Source organism: Talpa europaea (assembly GCF_964194135.1).
Source record: "Talpa europaea genome assembly, chromosome: 2".
Classification (NCBI taxonomy): domain Eukaryota; kingdom Metazoa; phylum Chordata; class Mammalia; order Eulipotyphla; family Talpidae; genus Talpa; species Talpa europaea.
This window is the reverse complement of record NC_140068.1, coordinates 43742781-43756990: the sequence shown is the minus strand read 5'-3', so window position 1 is coordinate 43756990 and position 14210 is coordinate 43742781. Positions and strand designations below refer to the sequence as shown.

The following is a 14210-nucleotide window of genomic DNA, read 5'->3' as shown; positions in this document are numbered from 1 at the left end:
AAATTGCTGTGTGTTTCAAGTGGATCCCTGAGAAGGATGCTATGTCTCCTTAGCATTATCAAACATGACTAAAAATCCTACCAAAGGTCTTCTCTATGCTGCCATCTTATCTACCAACACCTCTACTTCACTCTTCATCTAATCATTTGGTCATTACCGCTCTTATTTTTCCTTCCCCCTTAATATTACAATGATAATCCACAGCACAAGTCAAAGGTTAATTATTTCTAAAACAGACAGCAAGAGAAAAAAGAAACAGAGCGACTCAAGTACTGTTAAAGAAATGGTAGTTTTAAAAAGAAGCTTAAAATAGAAAGATTTATGTCCCACTGGGACCTTAAACACACCATAAACCCCAAAGTGAAAACAATTCACTGAGATGGAAAGGGCCAAAGAGGTAAAAGACAGAGAATGTTTAGCTCAAGATCACAGTCAACGTAGCCAAAGACTATTTAAATCTTTTGGATATTAATAAAAATTAATATAGAAATCTCCACAAATTCACAAAAGCAGAAGGAAAAATAATTCACTCTTCACACAGATAATCATTAATAGCATTTTAATCTTTCCTTTTTAGTACTCTTTAGAATAAAGTAAGAGGAGAGGGGCCTCCCCGGTGGCACAGCGGGTTAAGCGCAGCACTGTGAAGCTGTGTGCAGTCTCTGCAGGGCCAGTTCGATTCCCAGCCAGCCAGGGAGAAACCCACATGGTGGGACAGACCTCTCCTGTCTCTCCCGCTGCTCCCCTCAGCAGTATATTTCGTCAGTCTGTTCTGTTCCCCGTCCTGTCTCTGGTGAATCCTCTCACCCTCCCGCGCCTCTGGCCTGTACCCCAGTTCTTGTATAAAAATAAATAAATCTTTAGGAAAAAAAAAAGAAAAGAATATATGAGGAGAAAGGAGAGGAGTTAGCAAGGCTGAGGTACATACACACTCAGGAGGAACCTCTATGAACAAGGATATTTCAGCAACTAACTTCAAGGGACAATGAGCTGCCCTGGATTTGAAGATTGTGAAGCTGCCTCAAACTAGGCCTCAAGGACACCCCTGTAGTACTGATGATACCTGTGCATCTCCTCAATGCAGCAGCTGCCCAAGTGACAATTTCTCAGACTAGAACAAATAAGACATACAAAAGCTAATATGATAGTACTCTGTAATATATGCATGTACAGCTGAAAGACATATAAAGTTTAAGTTTGTATTAAGAGCATATTACTTGTAATTTTTAAATATCTAAACAGCTTAGGTGTTTAGAAATACATTGTAAATATGATTTAGATGAATAAAGAGGCCATAATATAATGACTATCTTAAAATTGACACAGGACATGTTTCTAACTTTTTGGGATTATGGATACTTTCTTTGACAGTGTAAGTATTTAAAATTTAGAATAGAATCCCAGAAACTACTGGGTTTGAGAATGTTAACATTTTCTATAGCTCCTTCCTTAAACAAAGAAGCAGTACAATACAGCCTTTTCAGCAATTTGTATGAGAGCATTACCATTCTTCAACAAATAGTATTAAAGTCAGTTTTTACTCTTCTGTAGGCAAGCTCTTGAAAGCAGAAATTATATCTCCTCCACAAATAATCTCTGTCTTTCTCTCACACATACCCTTTCCAGTTGCCTGGAATATAGTTAAGCAGCACAAAATATTTTAAAGAATGATAACTCTATTATTTAACAAATATTTGGTGACTACTTACCATGTGCCAAGACTTTTCTGAACACTGAGGATAAAAAAAAAAAACAAAAACAAAAACCCTGCTCTCACAGACCATGCATTTTAATAGCAAAAAACAAAAATTATATTCGACGTGTTATGGGGAGAAGTGTTAAGGGGGAAAAAAACAAAAGGGGAAAGCTTCAGGGGAAGTAGAAACATCACAATCTTAAACAGGATGGTCAAGGAAGGCATCACTGAAAACATTTGAACAAGGATATAAGGGAAACAAGGGCAGTAGTAATGTGGCTATCTAGAAGAAAAGCATTCTAGGCAAAGAGCACCAATTGCAAAGGTCTAGGGAGTGCATCCAGAGGATATGTCCTATGTGCTCTAAGAGTGGAAGAGAGGCTGGCTGTAAAATGTTTAATAGAAAATAACAAGTGTTATGAGGATATGCAGAAATCGGAGCACTCCTGTTGCTGGTAGCAATGGAAAATGGCACAACCACTGTGGGAAACTTGTGTGCCAATGTTATTGCAGCATTATTCATAATAATGAAAGAATGGAAACAACCCAAATGTTCAAGAGATGAATTGACAAAAATACAGAATATGCATTATTATTCAGTCATAAAGAGAATGATGTTCTGACACAAGTTATAATATGGATGAACCTTGAAAAGATTATGCTAAATGAAATGAGCTAGGCATAAAAAGGTCTATACTGCATGATTATACTAATATGAAATATCCAGATTAAGCAAATTCAGAGAGACAAAAATTAGTTTACCAGGGGCTAGAAGGAAGAAAATGGGGAGATACAGCTCAATGGTTCTGAGTGTATTTGGGGTGAAGAAAATATTTTGGAAATAGATCATGGTGATAGCTTTTGGGAATGCAACTGTGAATGTAATTAGTGCTACTGAAGTATTATCTCACGTTTGTCCCCATACCTTTCCTATGTGCCACCACTGTTCAGGATCACATTATTTCCTATCTGCTTAATTTCCATTCTAACTCATTCAGATATGTCATTACATTAACTTTCATACAGCACAACTGCAAGCAATGTTCTAAAATATCCCAAATGACATACTGTTAACCAACACACACAAACTCTTTAGCTGAGCATACAAGAGTCTCCAGATGACTTAAACCAACTTTACTGGCCTTTTCTGATACTTTTTCACTCCATGAACGCTAGCTGCAAATTATCTACTCTATTCACATTCCATTCTTTCCAACCTCTATACTTTTGTTCATGAGACTTCTTTGATTGACACCCCCAATCCACCCATTCACTCTTTCTCATCATTTAAAAGTCTGGTTAAAATAGACCTACTCTGAAGAGCCCTTCCTACCTCTAGATCCCCACTATTATCCCCAACTAAACGCAAATACTTAAGTACTTAACTTCTACAGCACCTGGTTTTCACTTTTCTGACATCTTCTTTGTTGTGCTCTGGATATAATTCTTATCTTAGCCTACCTAATCCTAACCCTTCCAACCAGATTACAAAACAAGAGTACATTTACATTTGCATATATCTTTGTATTGTCCACTATTCCTAGTACAGGCTAACCGCAAATGCTCAATTAATAATAGACTTTAAAAGGCAAAAATCTGAAGCCAAAGAGATCTGGAACGTACATGAGAAAGTTCTTTCCTCCATACTGACAAAAACAATTCTAAAATAAAAAGAACACTTTTTTTTAAAGATTTATTTATTTATACAAGAAGTGGGGTATGGGCCAGATGTGCGGGAGGGTGAGAGGACTCATCAGAGACAGAGTCGGGAACAGAACAGGCAGACTGACAAAATACACTGCTGAGGGGAGCAGCGGGCGAGATAGGAAAGGTGTGCTGCACCATATGTGGGTTAGCTCCCTGGCCAGGGATAGAACTCAGGATGTCACAGTGATAGCACTGATAAAACCCACAGGCCACCAGGGAGGCCCCAAACATTTCATTTTAAATAAAAATAATGATCCCATTCTTTTCCCTTTATCCAACTCCAAAGTTGATAAAGGTCAACAGGCTATCCACAGGCTTTTACTGGGCTAATCACCAAACAGTTTTTAGGGGCATAGAAGAAATGAGTAAAAATTTAAATGAGTAAAAATTCAAAATCTGCACTCCACTTTCTCATTCCTCCATGTTTATTCCATAACTAGTCCAAGCTATCTTAGAATTATCTTTCTAATCTGCCCATTCTCCTACATCCTGACATCTCAATAAACCCCTGAAATTAAAACTGGACAAAACTGGAAGGGTATTCAGGCCCCCCACATTGTGAAGGGAAAAATCCATTATACCCATTCTAACCATCTGCCTATCCACATACACAAAGACAAAGAAAGCAGACTCTTAGTGTGCTCAGAGATGTTTAACTGGTATCAAAGTTCATGGGGGGGGGGGCAGAAAGTATTTCAAATAACAGATTCCCAATCAAATCCAAAAATGACCCAACCCCTCATGGGCAAACGTCCAGTCAAACCCAGGGCAGCTGAGGCATAAAAGCTTCAGAACAAGTCCAAAGTGTATACCAGAACTAACCACAAGAAGTGATTAGGAGTTAGGCCAAGTCCCAGAGTGTTGGGACAGGACACCCAAAATTCAGAATATACCATGTAAGCTTCCACAGGGTCAAGATAACAGCTGCCACTGTCTCTGGCAAAATGCTAACAATCCATGACCAAGGAACAGGAGCACCCTTCCCACATATCTCACCCAGGTGCCTCATCTCTTTCCTCCTCTCTACCTCCAATATGTATCCGCTGCTCCTTCCTCCTTCCCAGCTAGCCCCCATTCAGAAAGTCTGGTTCATGGCGAACTGGGAGTTGTAGTCCAAGGCAGCACATGTAAGTGGGGGCAGGGAAAATGAAAACTGTTCCTGTGGTCACTGTTATAATGCTCCTCCCACTTTTTGCAGAGATGCATTGTTAACAAAATGGACCTTCCATCTAGTTTTTCCCCACCCAGTCACCCACCTCCCACTACCCCCACCCAATCCAAACTATTCTCCAAACAATCCACCAAATAATGCAGAACAAAAGCAAAACTGACCAAGCTAATACCCTACTTAAAAGTCTCCACTGTTTACCCAATAACTTACAGGATAAAAGATAAACTTACTAAAATAGCTAACTTGCTTAAGTGCCAATCACATTCAAATCTTTGTCATTTATTCCACATCTTCTGGTTTTTCAATATCCTTTCCCTTACATTTGGAATGCCCTCTCCCACTTAGCATTCAAGACCTATCTCAAATTACCTCTACATGTAACACTCCCCCAAATCCCAAAACAGAATTAGTGAGTCCTCCCTCTTTGCTCCCACAGCATTTTCCACTTGCCATTTCAATACTTACTGTATGTTACATTAATTATAGGAAACAGTATAGAGTAGTGCCTAACAAGAATTTTGGCATAAGATTTGGGTCAAACACCCAATCTTTCTACTTAGTAGTAGCTATATGGTTTTAGGTAAGTTGGTTACCTAATGAAACTAGGATAATGCAAGGATTTAGTTCAAAGTGAGACCTGAGTACTTTCAGCAAAACTCACTTTGAGGTTAGTAAGCACTCAACACAGCAGCAGAGTTAAGGAGGATACAATTACTTGACACATACTTGGGGGGGGGCTTCTCCCCACAAAAGAGGATAGTGTCAAAAGTTAAGGGGGTATGGGGGGAGTGGGCTCTAAGAGGACTCCCACTCACAATACCAAATCAGAGAACTCATGGATTTGTACACTGTTTGACAGCAAGTAAAGAATAAAGAAATACAACTTTTTATTTATTTTTTTAAAGATTTATTTATGCATACAAGAGCTGGGTTGCAGGCCAGAGATTGGGGGGGGGGGGAGCGGTGAGAGGACTCACCAGAGACATTGTGGAGAACAGAACAGGGAGAGTGACTGAAATACATTGCTGAGGGGAGCAGCAGGCGAGACAGGAGAGGTCTGCTGCGCCTTGTGGGTCACCCCCCTGGCCAGGGATCAAATTCATGCTATAGTGGCTGCGGACAGCTTCATAGGTTGTGTCTTAATCCCTTGAGGCACCAGGGAGGCCCCGAAATGCAACTTTTTTAAAGAAAAGTTTCATTAATTCTTTCAAACACTATGAAGATTTAAAAAACCTGAGTACTTAAGTACCAAATCAAATTATTCCAGAAAGCCTATGTAACCAGCAGAAACAGTAGGAGCTAACCCACTATGTGCCAGACACTGTCCTGAACACTTTATATGTATAGTTAATCTTCCTTTTAATTCTATTAAACAGATAACAACTCTCTATTTTACAGATGAGTAAACTAAAATACACAGAAGTTAAATAACTTGCCTAAGATCACACAATCAGCTTGTGACAGACTGATGTTTCAAAACCAGGCAGTTTTTTAAAAGTAAGATCAAGGAATAAGGTCAAATAAGTTTTGAAAAAGTAGATCAAGGAGTCAAAAAAAGCAAAGCTTTGAAAAAGTATAGACATATTATCTCAATTCAAAATATATATAAACCTTAACCAACCAGAAGAATAAAAGGATGCTCTCAATTATTTGAAAATTGAATAGTTATAGCTACCAGTTATTGACTTTTATCAAATATATACTGAGAATCTGATAATGTTTAAAATAATGTGACTTCTATTTTAAATTAAAGAAGTAAAAGCACACATTTAAGATTAATGATCAGGATGAAATTACATATAAACATTAAGAAAAAAATAAACATTAAGAATGTCATTTTAGGGGCCTCCCCGGTGGCGCAGCGGTTGAGCGCTGGGTTGCGAAGCTGCCCGCAGCCTCTGCAGCACCGGTTCGAACCCCGGTTGCTCCCCGGCCACCGGAGGAGGGTCCCACATGACGCACAGACCTCTCCTGCCGCCCGCTGCTCCCCTCAGCAGTGTATGTCAGTCCTTCTGCCTGTTCTGCTCCCCGCTCTGGCTCTGGTGAATTCTCTCACCCTCCCGCGCTTCTGACTGTACCCAGTGCTTGTATAAATAAATAAATCTTTAAAAATAAAAAGAAATTTAAAAATTTAAAAAATAGGTAAAGCATCTGCGTTTAAAAAAAAAAAAATGTCATTTTAGGGCCTCCCCTGGTGGCGCAGGCGGTTGAGCACAGTGCTGTGAAGCTCTATAGCCTCTGCAGTGCTGTTCAATCCCAGCCCGCCGTGGAGAGTCCCACATGGTGCGGCAGACCTCTCCTGTCTCGCCCACTGCTCCCTTCAGCAGTGTGTTTTGTCAGTGTGCCTGTTCTGTTCCCCGCTCTGTCTCTGGTGAATCCTCTCACCCTCCTGCGCATCTCACCTGTACCCTGGTTCTTGTATAAATAAATAAATAAATAAATAAATAAATCTTTTAAAAAATGTCATTTTAAAAATATTAGGCAAGAAAAACATTAACAGCCAACAAGAAAGAATTAAAGGGGGCAGTGCACTCAACTTTAGTTGGGTGATGCTAAGGTAACTGCAATCATTTCCAAATGTTAACAACATTCAAAAACGCATAAAGCTCCAACCACAGCAAAATAATAAATAATAATAGATGAGAGCATAATAGCACACATTAATAGATGACTACAATGAACTGGTTTAAATGTATTGGTATTAAAGCTGTTTTAACAAAAATACTATACTACAAGAACTTTACAGCACTGTTGTACAGTAAATGCTTCTTAGGTTTGGAAAACAAAAAGGCTATGACATTAGAGGGTTTTTTTTTGTTTGTTTGTTTTTTTAAGAAAAAGCACATATCAAGACAAAGCACCTTCCAAGATAACTGTAACAAAAGAGCACTTCTAAGGAAGTTCTTCTCTCCCTGATCTTTCCAAATCTAACTACAATTCACAAACACATAAGGACCTTTTAAAGGACCATACAGAGGAACCACTCCAGACCAATGACATCAGAATATCTGGGGATGAGCCCAACTGTTTTTGAAAGTTCCCTCAAGTGATTTTAATGTGCAGTCAGGGTTGAGAACTACTGTTCTAAGGAAATCAAAACACTTCATGTTATTACTTCATACGGGGCTTTTGTCCATAATGATTTAAAAAAGTATTCAGTCACCTTATTCAGTCAATTTGGAAACAGTTTAACTGAGGAAGATAAATAGCCCCCTTAGACTACTAAATGGGGCATTAAATATAAGGACACAACGCATAAGTTAAACAAAATTCAAGGCAAAAGGATTCCAATGATGTTTTGGAATAACAGTAATTTCAATCAACAAATCAAATATACCAATGATCAGGATATTTCTATTTTTTTAAACCCTAGATTTTACAATCTGTGAAATGGCACCATGCTTTCTGGTGCTCTGAGGAGTCCAATAATTTAAAAAAAAAAAAAAAAAGACACTGAAACAACTGTCAACCTTGAAACAAAAGTCCAAATGTCATCTTAAAAAAGAAAAACTAACCAAGGATTTCTTAAACTGAACTTTAAGATTGTATAGTTCCTGGTTAAAAAAAAAAAATCCCTTTGTCCTTTTAAGCAAAGGATATCCCTCAAAAAGTGAAAACTGTCAGAAGAACTGAAATTCAAACTTACATGCCTAAATTTTTTATTTAGCTACTTGGAATTTCATATCAAAACTAAATAAGCTTCTAAATCAAATGTTAAAAGATCCTATTGTGTTATTCAAAAATATCTCTACATGTCCACATCCTTTATTCAACCCTTGAGGACAGATGTGCTACATAATGTTTCAGATTTTAGTACCATAATAGAGCATTTATACCTTAGCATACCCTCAAGGGTCTAAAACAGAACCAATAATGAAACATTAATATGCCAGCAGCAAAATATGACTATTTTCAAAGTGGGATGAATAAAGATTGTTAGTAGTCTCCTGTCAGTACAAGTCAGCAAATTATTTCTTTTTTGGAGCACTGGGTGAACCCGTAATTCAAGAATTCTCTTTGATATTCAAAATACTGCAAATGAACTTTAAAAAAAGGCATTATGAAGAAAATACCCCTTTAATTCCACTGCAGTTCTAAAGAAACACCTCAATGATTATGGTAGACACACAAACGTGGAAATGGTGTGCACAAATTTTCATAATGATAATAGCATTCAGTGTCCACCTTAATTTTCATAATGCAATTATCAGCAAGACCAAATATATCAACATGTGCACGTTTACTGACCAAGCAAGACTGAAGCAAAAAGCCCTATGTAAAAAAGGGCAAATCAACACCTAACTTTCTCTCTAGCAATATGGAAATAACAGAGGGCTTTGAAGCTAAGCAGACCAATGTTCTAATCCAGGATCCACCACTTAGGTAAATTACTGATACTCTCTAAACATGTAAGATGGAGGAGATAATAACAGCAGCTACACCATCATGTTTTTAAGAGGACTAAATAACATCTGAAGTTCACAACATAGAGAGAGTTGATATTAATTCCTGACCACTTTCCCAAAGACCAGTTACATGCTAAAGGGACTCAAATACGACGACATAAACTATGAGGCAAGTTCAATAATACAAAATCCGCCATGAAAATGACTTAAATTTCAAAAATCTGGTGTGGATTAAAATGACTTATTTCTGAAGTCAGAGTTACTTCTCAAAACACATTCTAACCAAACCTACCTATCTTCCCAAATACCCCTTTTGTCTTCAACACACCCAACTACAAAACAGATGCGTGATAAGTAAAAAATAAACTACTACACCAAAATTGGTACTTTTAACTCAAAAAATAAAAATTGCCACAAGAATAGTCTAGGTTTTGAAGATAAGGAAAACCATTACGGTATTAAGACCTCATCCTTTATACACAACCACTAAAGAATATAAATAACTCAAATACAAAGGAAAAGAAGGCATAATTACCTAATATCCAATTTTCATAAAACTATCCAATGAATGAGAAAAATGGTTAAGCTGTTATCTGGGCAGACTTTTGCACTTAATGGATATTTTAAATTTATTGTCAAGTACACAAAGATGGGATATTTTGTTACTATTTACCCTAAATCAATTTAATTCCATTACATAAGTCAAGAATTTTACAAAGCACTGAATCAGTCTGAAAACAAGTTCTGAGCCTCTTCAGTGCCTCACTGCTACCAATTTCCCCAAAGTGCAGTATATAACCTGGACAAGCAGACCTCCACCACACCCAACTCAAAATATTTAAGCAAGTTGGCCCAGACCTTGAGAAACACAAAGTTTCCCCTAAATGTTAATACTCAAAAACTACCAGTTACCGTTAGGTGTCATAAATAACCTCCAAGGGCCTTGCAGATCCAACTAGCTTTAAGAATGTCCACCTGCCATATGTGCTGAGAGTGCAACAAATGGAATCCAAACATTACTCAAACATCAAATGCTAGAAAAGAATCTCTACTGTTCTGCGGGGCTAATTCGACGGTATTTAATGCGAAAAGATCTAAAATTAAAAGCAGTGGACCAGAGACCTCACAATTACCTACCAAACTTAATCCTTCATACTTGCACTTTTCCCGTCATCAACAGGAAACGCCAAAGAAGAGGAAACAGAGAAAAACCTAAATTTGCTAAGAGGAATAACAGCACTACTTCCAACCCCCACAGGGTAAGTGAACAGACGAAAACGCAGTGGAGGAGAGGGGCAGGGGGAGGTGCCGTAGGTGAGCTCAGTCGGAGTCTGAAGAGCAGACGGTGTCTCCAACATCTGTAACGACAGCTGCAGCAGGGAAACGAGGGGCACGGAAGGAGAAGGACCAGGGCTTGGGGGCTGAGCCTTGTGCCTGCATGTCAGGCTTTTTCCTTTCCCAACTCTTCTCTCACCTCCCAATTCCCATCCTCCCCATCCCATGCCGTTCCCTCCATAAAGAAAAAACACCCAATAAAACCGGAGACAGAGAAGACAAAGAGGCATCAGGAGCCTGCACAGAGCATCCAGAACAATGGGGGAAGAGAGGACGGAGCCAAACTCCCCAAGAGGACAAGGAAGAGGGGTGGAGACGAGCCCGGGGAGGGACCGGGGAAGCACCGCCGCGCCCGGGCCCCGCTGGCGGCGGACGCCCAGACCAGAGGCCCGGCCGCGGCGGGCTGGCCCGGCCCGGAGCGGCGCGGCCCGGAGCGGCCGGCGGGGCCTGCGCGGGTCCTCAGGCGGCTGCCGTGGGGACTCACCGGCGTTCTGGTCTCGGGGCCAGAGGTAGTATGTGGCCGGGATCACGATAAGCCCCACGAAGGAGGTGAGAAAGTAGAAGAAGGTGTTCCCGCTGTCATCGTACTGGAACTGCTGCCCCGCCATGGCACCCCCTCCTCGCCCTCCCTCGTCCCACCGCCGCCACCACGACCCCTCTCAGCGCCCTGGTCCCAGCGCCGCGGCCCGGTGTGGCGTAGCACGCCCCGCCACGGCTCCTTCCCGCCCACACGCCTGTCGGGCCGCCACTGCCGCGACCCCGCCGGCTCTCGCGAGAAGAGACCGCTCGCCCCTCCTCCTCCGCGCCGCTCTCCCGGCTGAGGGAGACGTGGCCTACGCAGCCGCGGAATTCGCCTCTGAGGCCCCGCCCTCCGCCAAAGCCCCGCCCCCCAGAGCCTGCCAGTTCTCCCTTAGAACCCCCACCCTCGCCGCAGGGTTCACGCCCCTCCCTTCGTTTTATCTGCATTTAACTCCTGGTCTCCCTGGTCGGCCTGTGGGGTCGCAACTAAGATTTAGGAGTTGGGCTTCTTTGGTGGCGCGAGGGATTATGCACCACACTAAGAAGCAATCCGCAACCTCTAAAGCATGTGTTCGCTTCCCAGCACGCCAGGGAGCTACCCACCTGGCGCGGCAGACCTCTCCTGACTCGCCTGCTGCTCCCCTCAGCAGTGTATTTCAGTCAGTCTGCCTGTTCTGCTCCCTGCTCTGTCTCTGGTGAATACACACACACACACACACACACACACACACAAGATCTCTGGCCTCTGGGGGTTGGGCCTCTCTGGTGGCACAAAGGGTTAAGAGAACCTTTGAAGCTATTCCCAGCCACTGCAGCACAAGTTCCATCCCTGGCCAGGGAGCTACCCACAGTCAGACCGCTCCTGACTCACCTGCTGCTCCCCTCAGCAGTGTGTTTCAGTCCGTCTGTCTGTTCTGCTCCCCACTCTGTCTCTAGTGAATCCTTGCACCTCTGGCCTAGCTCCAGTTCTTGTATGCATAAATAAATAAATAAATCTCAAAAAAAAGAAAAGGTTTCGAGGTTGAGGAGTGAGGGCGATCTGTTCACCCGCCTGCGACTGGAATCAGAGTGATTCAGAGCAGAGTCAATGCTTCCTTCCTCCCCTCGTCCTACCTCACCCATTCCTGCCCTTTACTCTTGATTTCCCTAGTTAATATTGTTCCCTTAGGTTCTGGACCTTCTGCTCAGGCCCCCCACATTTTGGAAACAATCATTCAGAACAGGTGGGAGGAGAGAATGGGGTGGAGATTGTATGTAATAAGAAGGTGGGGGATTTAGTTGTGTTTGCAAATTAACGTTAGTTACAAAACACTGTGATCTACATTGTGCCCATTTTGCAGATGAAGATTCCCCCCAAGTCAGTGGAGATGGTGACCTCCCCATCCCAGTGCTGATATGTATAGCCACCAGGTCTACAGAGTTTTCTCCCACCCATGCAGCAGGCTAAGACTTTTATTGCTTTATTTATGTCAAGTAACTATCAGTAAACCCCATGGAATAAATCAAAGCATGCCTGATCTCCAGAAGAGGAAGTTAAGGCAAAGGGATTGTCTAGAGTCACACACCATGAGCGAGCCAGAGTCAAACCCAGCTCACTCTGACACCACAAAGTCAATGCTCTAGACCACCATTTGGTCGTGGACCTTAACATTTCTCCCAAAGCAGCTGGTTTTCTGGCAGGGTGTGGGCAGCAATCTGCGCTTGGATTAGGGACGGCTGGGGGAGCCCTGGTGCTTAGAGACTTTTCCCTTCGCTCACTGGCTATGAGATCCCAGAGCTAAGCTGGAAGCGGGAGGTCAGGGCACTAATCTGGAAATGACCCTTGATGAAGGACTATGGAGGCTTTGGTGGTAGGTGTGATATGATGACATACATCTGAAGAGGTGTGAGCCCTTTCCCTTAAATCATATACAGTGTTTTAAACCAATGTCACCCCAATTTAAAAAAAATGTAAGAAAAGCAATAAAAAAAAAATACACGTTCCCAAGACTTCTCGGACATCCCCTACATACGCAGTATATTCAATTCATTTTAGTTTCTGATTCACTGGACAAGCTGGCAAGTGATTGTAAGTGAGAAATATATGAATAAACTAGTCCCACAGGTTAGATTGTCGGCTTGCATTGATAAATAGTGGGACATGGCCAAGTCTATATAACAACAGAACTCTGCCCCACAAGTCTTAGAGCAACTAATCCAAGAAGCCAAAACACAACCTCTTCAGCAATCAGCCCAGACTAGGTCAACTGCCAGCTCCCCAGTTGTTTGAGCTCATTTTCCTTTTTTTTTTTTTTAAGATTTATTTATTTATGCATACAAGAGCCAGAGATGCGTAGGGTAAGAGGATTCACCAGAAACAGAGTGGGGAACAGAACAGGCAGCCCGACTGAAATACACTGCCGAGGGGAGCAGCAGGCAAGTTAAGAGAGGTCTGCTGTGCCATGTGTGTTGCTCCCTGGCTGGCCAGGGATCGAACTCATGCTGCAGAGTCTGCAAATTGCTTCACAGTGCTATGCTTAACCCCTTGAGCCACCTGTGAGGCCCTGAGCCCATTTTCAAATCAGGATCAACTGGGAAAATATGCTATCTAAACCAGTCACACAGGATGCCCCTAGTTAGCCTGCCTTCAGCTTCCCCAGGAGAATGATCAGAGTATGCTTGAATCCTTACTTTTAAAACAAACAACAAAAAAAAACCTCTAAAACTTCCCCACTCCCCTGCTTGACTTTGAGTCTGCTGAACACAAGTGATGGTGGCAGAATCTCTTGCTATAGCAAAAATTCTGAAATAGGCATTGTTTGCTCTCATTTGAATGTCTTGTGTTTATTCCACATTAGGTAACTGCTAAATAAATTACTTTTAACTTATATAGTATTACACACACATAGTAGCCAAACACTGATGTCTTACTGATCTGCCAGGTGCCTTTATCTCCTCTCACCAAAATCCAGACACTTGGGGAGGGGGCAGAAACAACCAACCTGAGAATCAAGTTCACTGCCTAAATCTGAGACAGGACTACAGAAATGAAAAGGCCTTTTTGGAACCTAAGGAAGGGTCTTTGTGAGCAAGGATTGTGGGTTTGATCCTTCTAATGAGCCCATCTATGAAACTATTTACATGTTGCCATTCCCCACTTGCATGGATGAGAAGCACAACCAAGGCTTGTACCTATACAACTATGCTTTTCAAGCTGTTTTTAAACATTATTCCTAGAAAGAAATCTACTTTATATTAAGAATATATTACTGGAAAATGTGTCATAAAAGCATAATTCAAAGTTTAATGTGCTTTGAGATCTTTTTCTGTTATACTACAGATCTAGTCATAGTAAACAAATTATACTTATTTATATATAAAATGTTGAATTAAATAA

At 41.4% G+C, this 14210-nt stretch overlaps 1 protein-coding gene across 2 annotated transcripts in view; it reads right to left on the bottom strand.

Annotated features, from left to right (window-relative positions):
* SEC63 (SEC63 homolog, protein translocation regulator) overlaps window positions 1-10923 on the bottom strand; it is a gene marked incomplete at both ends in the record, with an annotated part of 62398 nt that extends 51475 nt beyond the window's left edge. For both annotated transcript variants that reach the window (XM_084259578.1, XM_084259579.1), the window contains one exon: window positions 10800-10923. In XM_084259578.1, the coding sequence (XP_084115704.1) occupies window positions 10800-10923 (124 nt within the window). The remainder of the gene's footprint in view (window positions 1-10799) is intronic.
* Between the last annotated feature and the right edge of the window lie 3287 nt (window positions 10924-14210).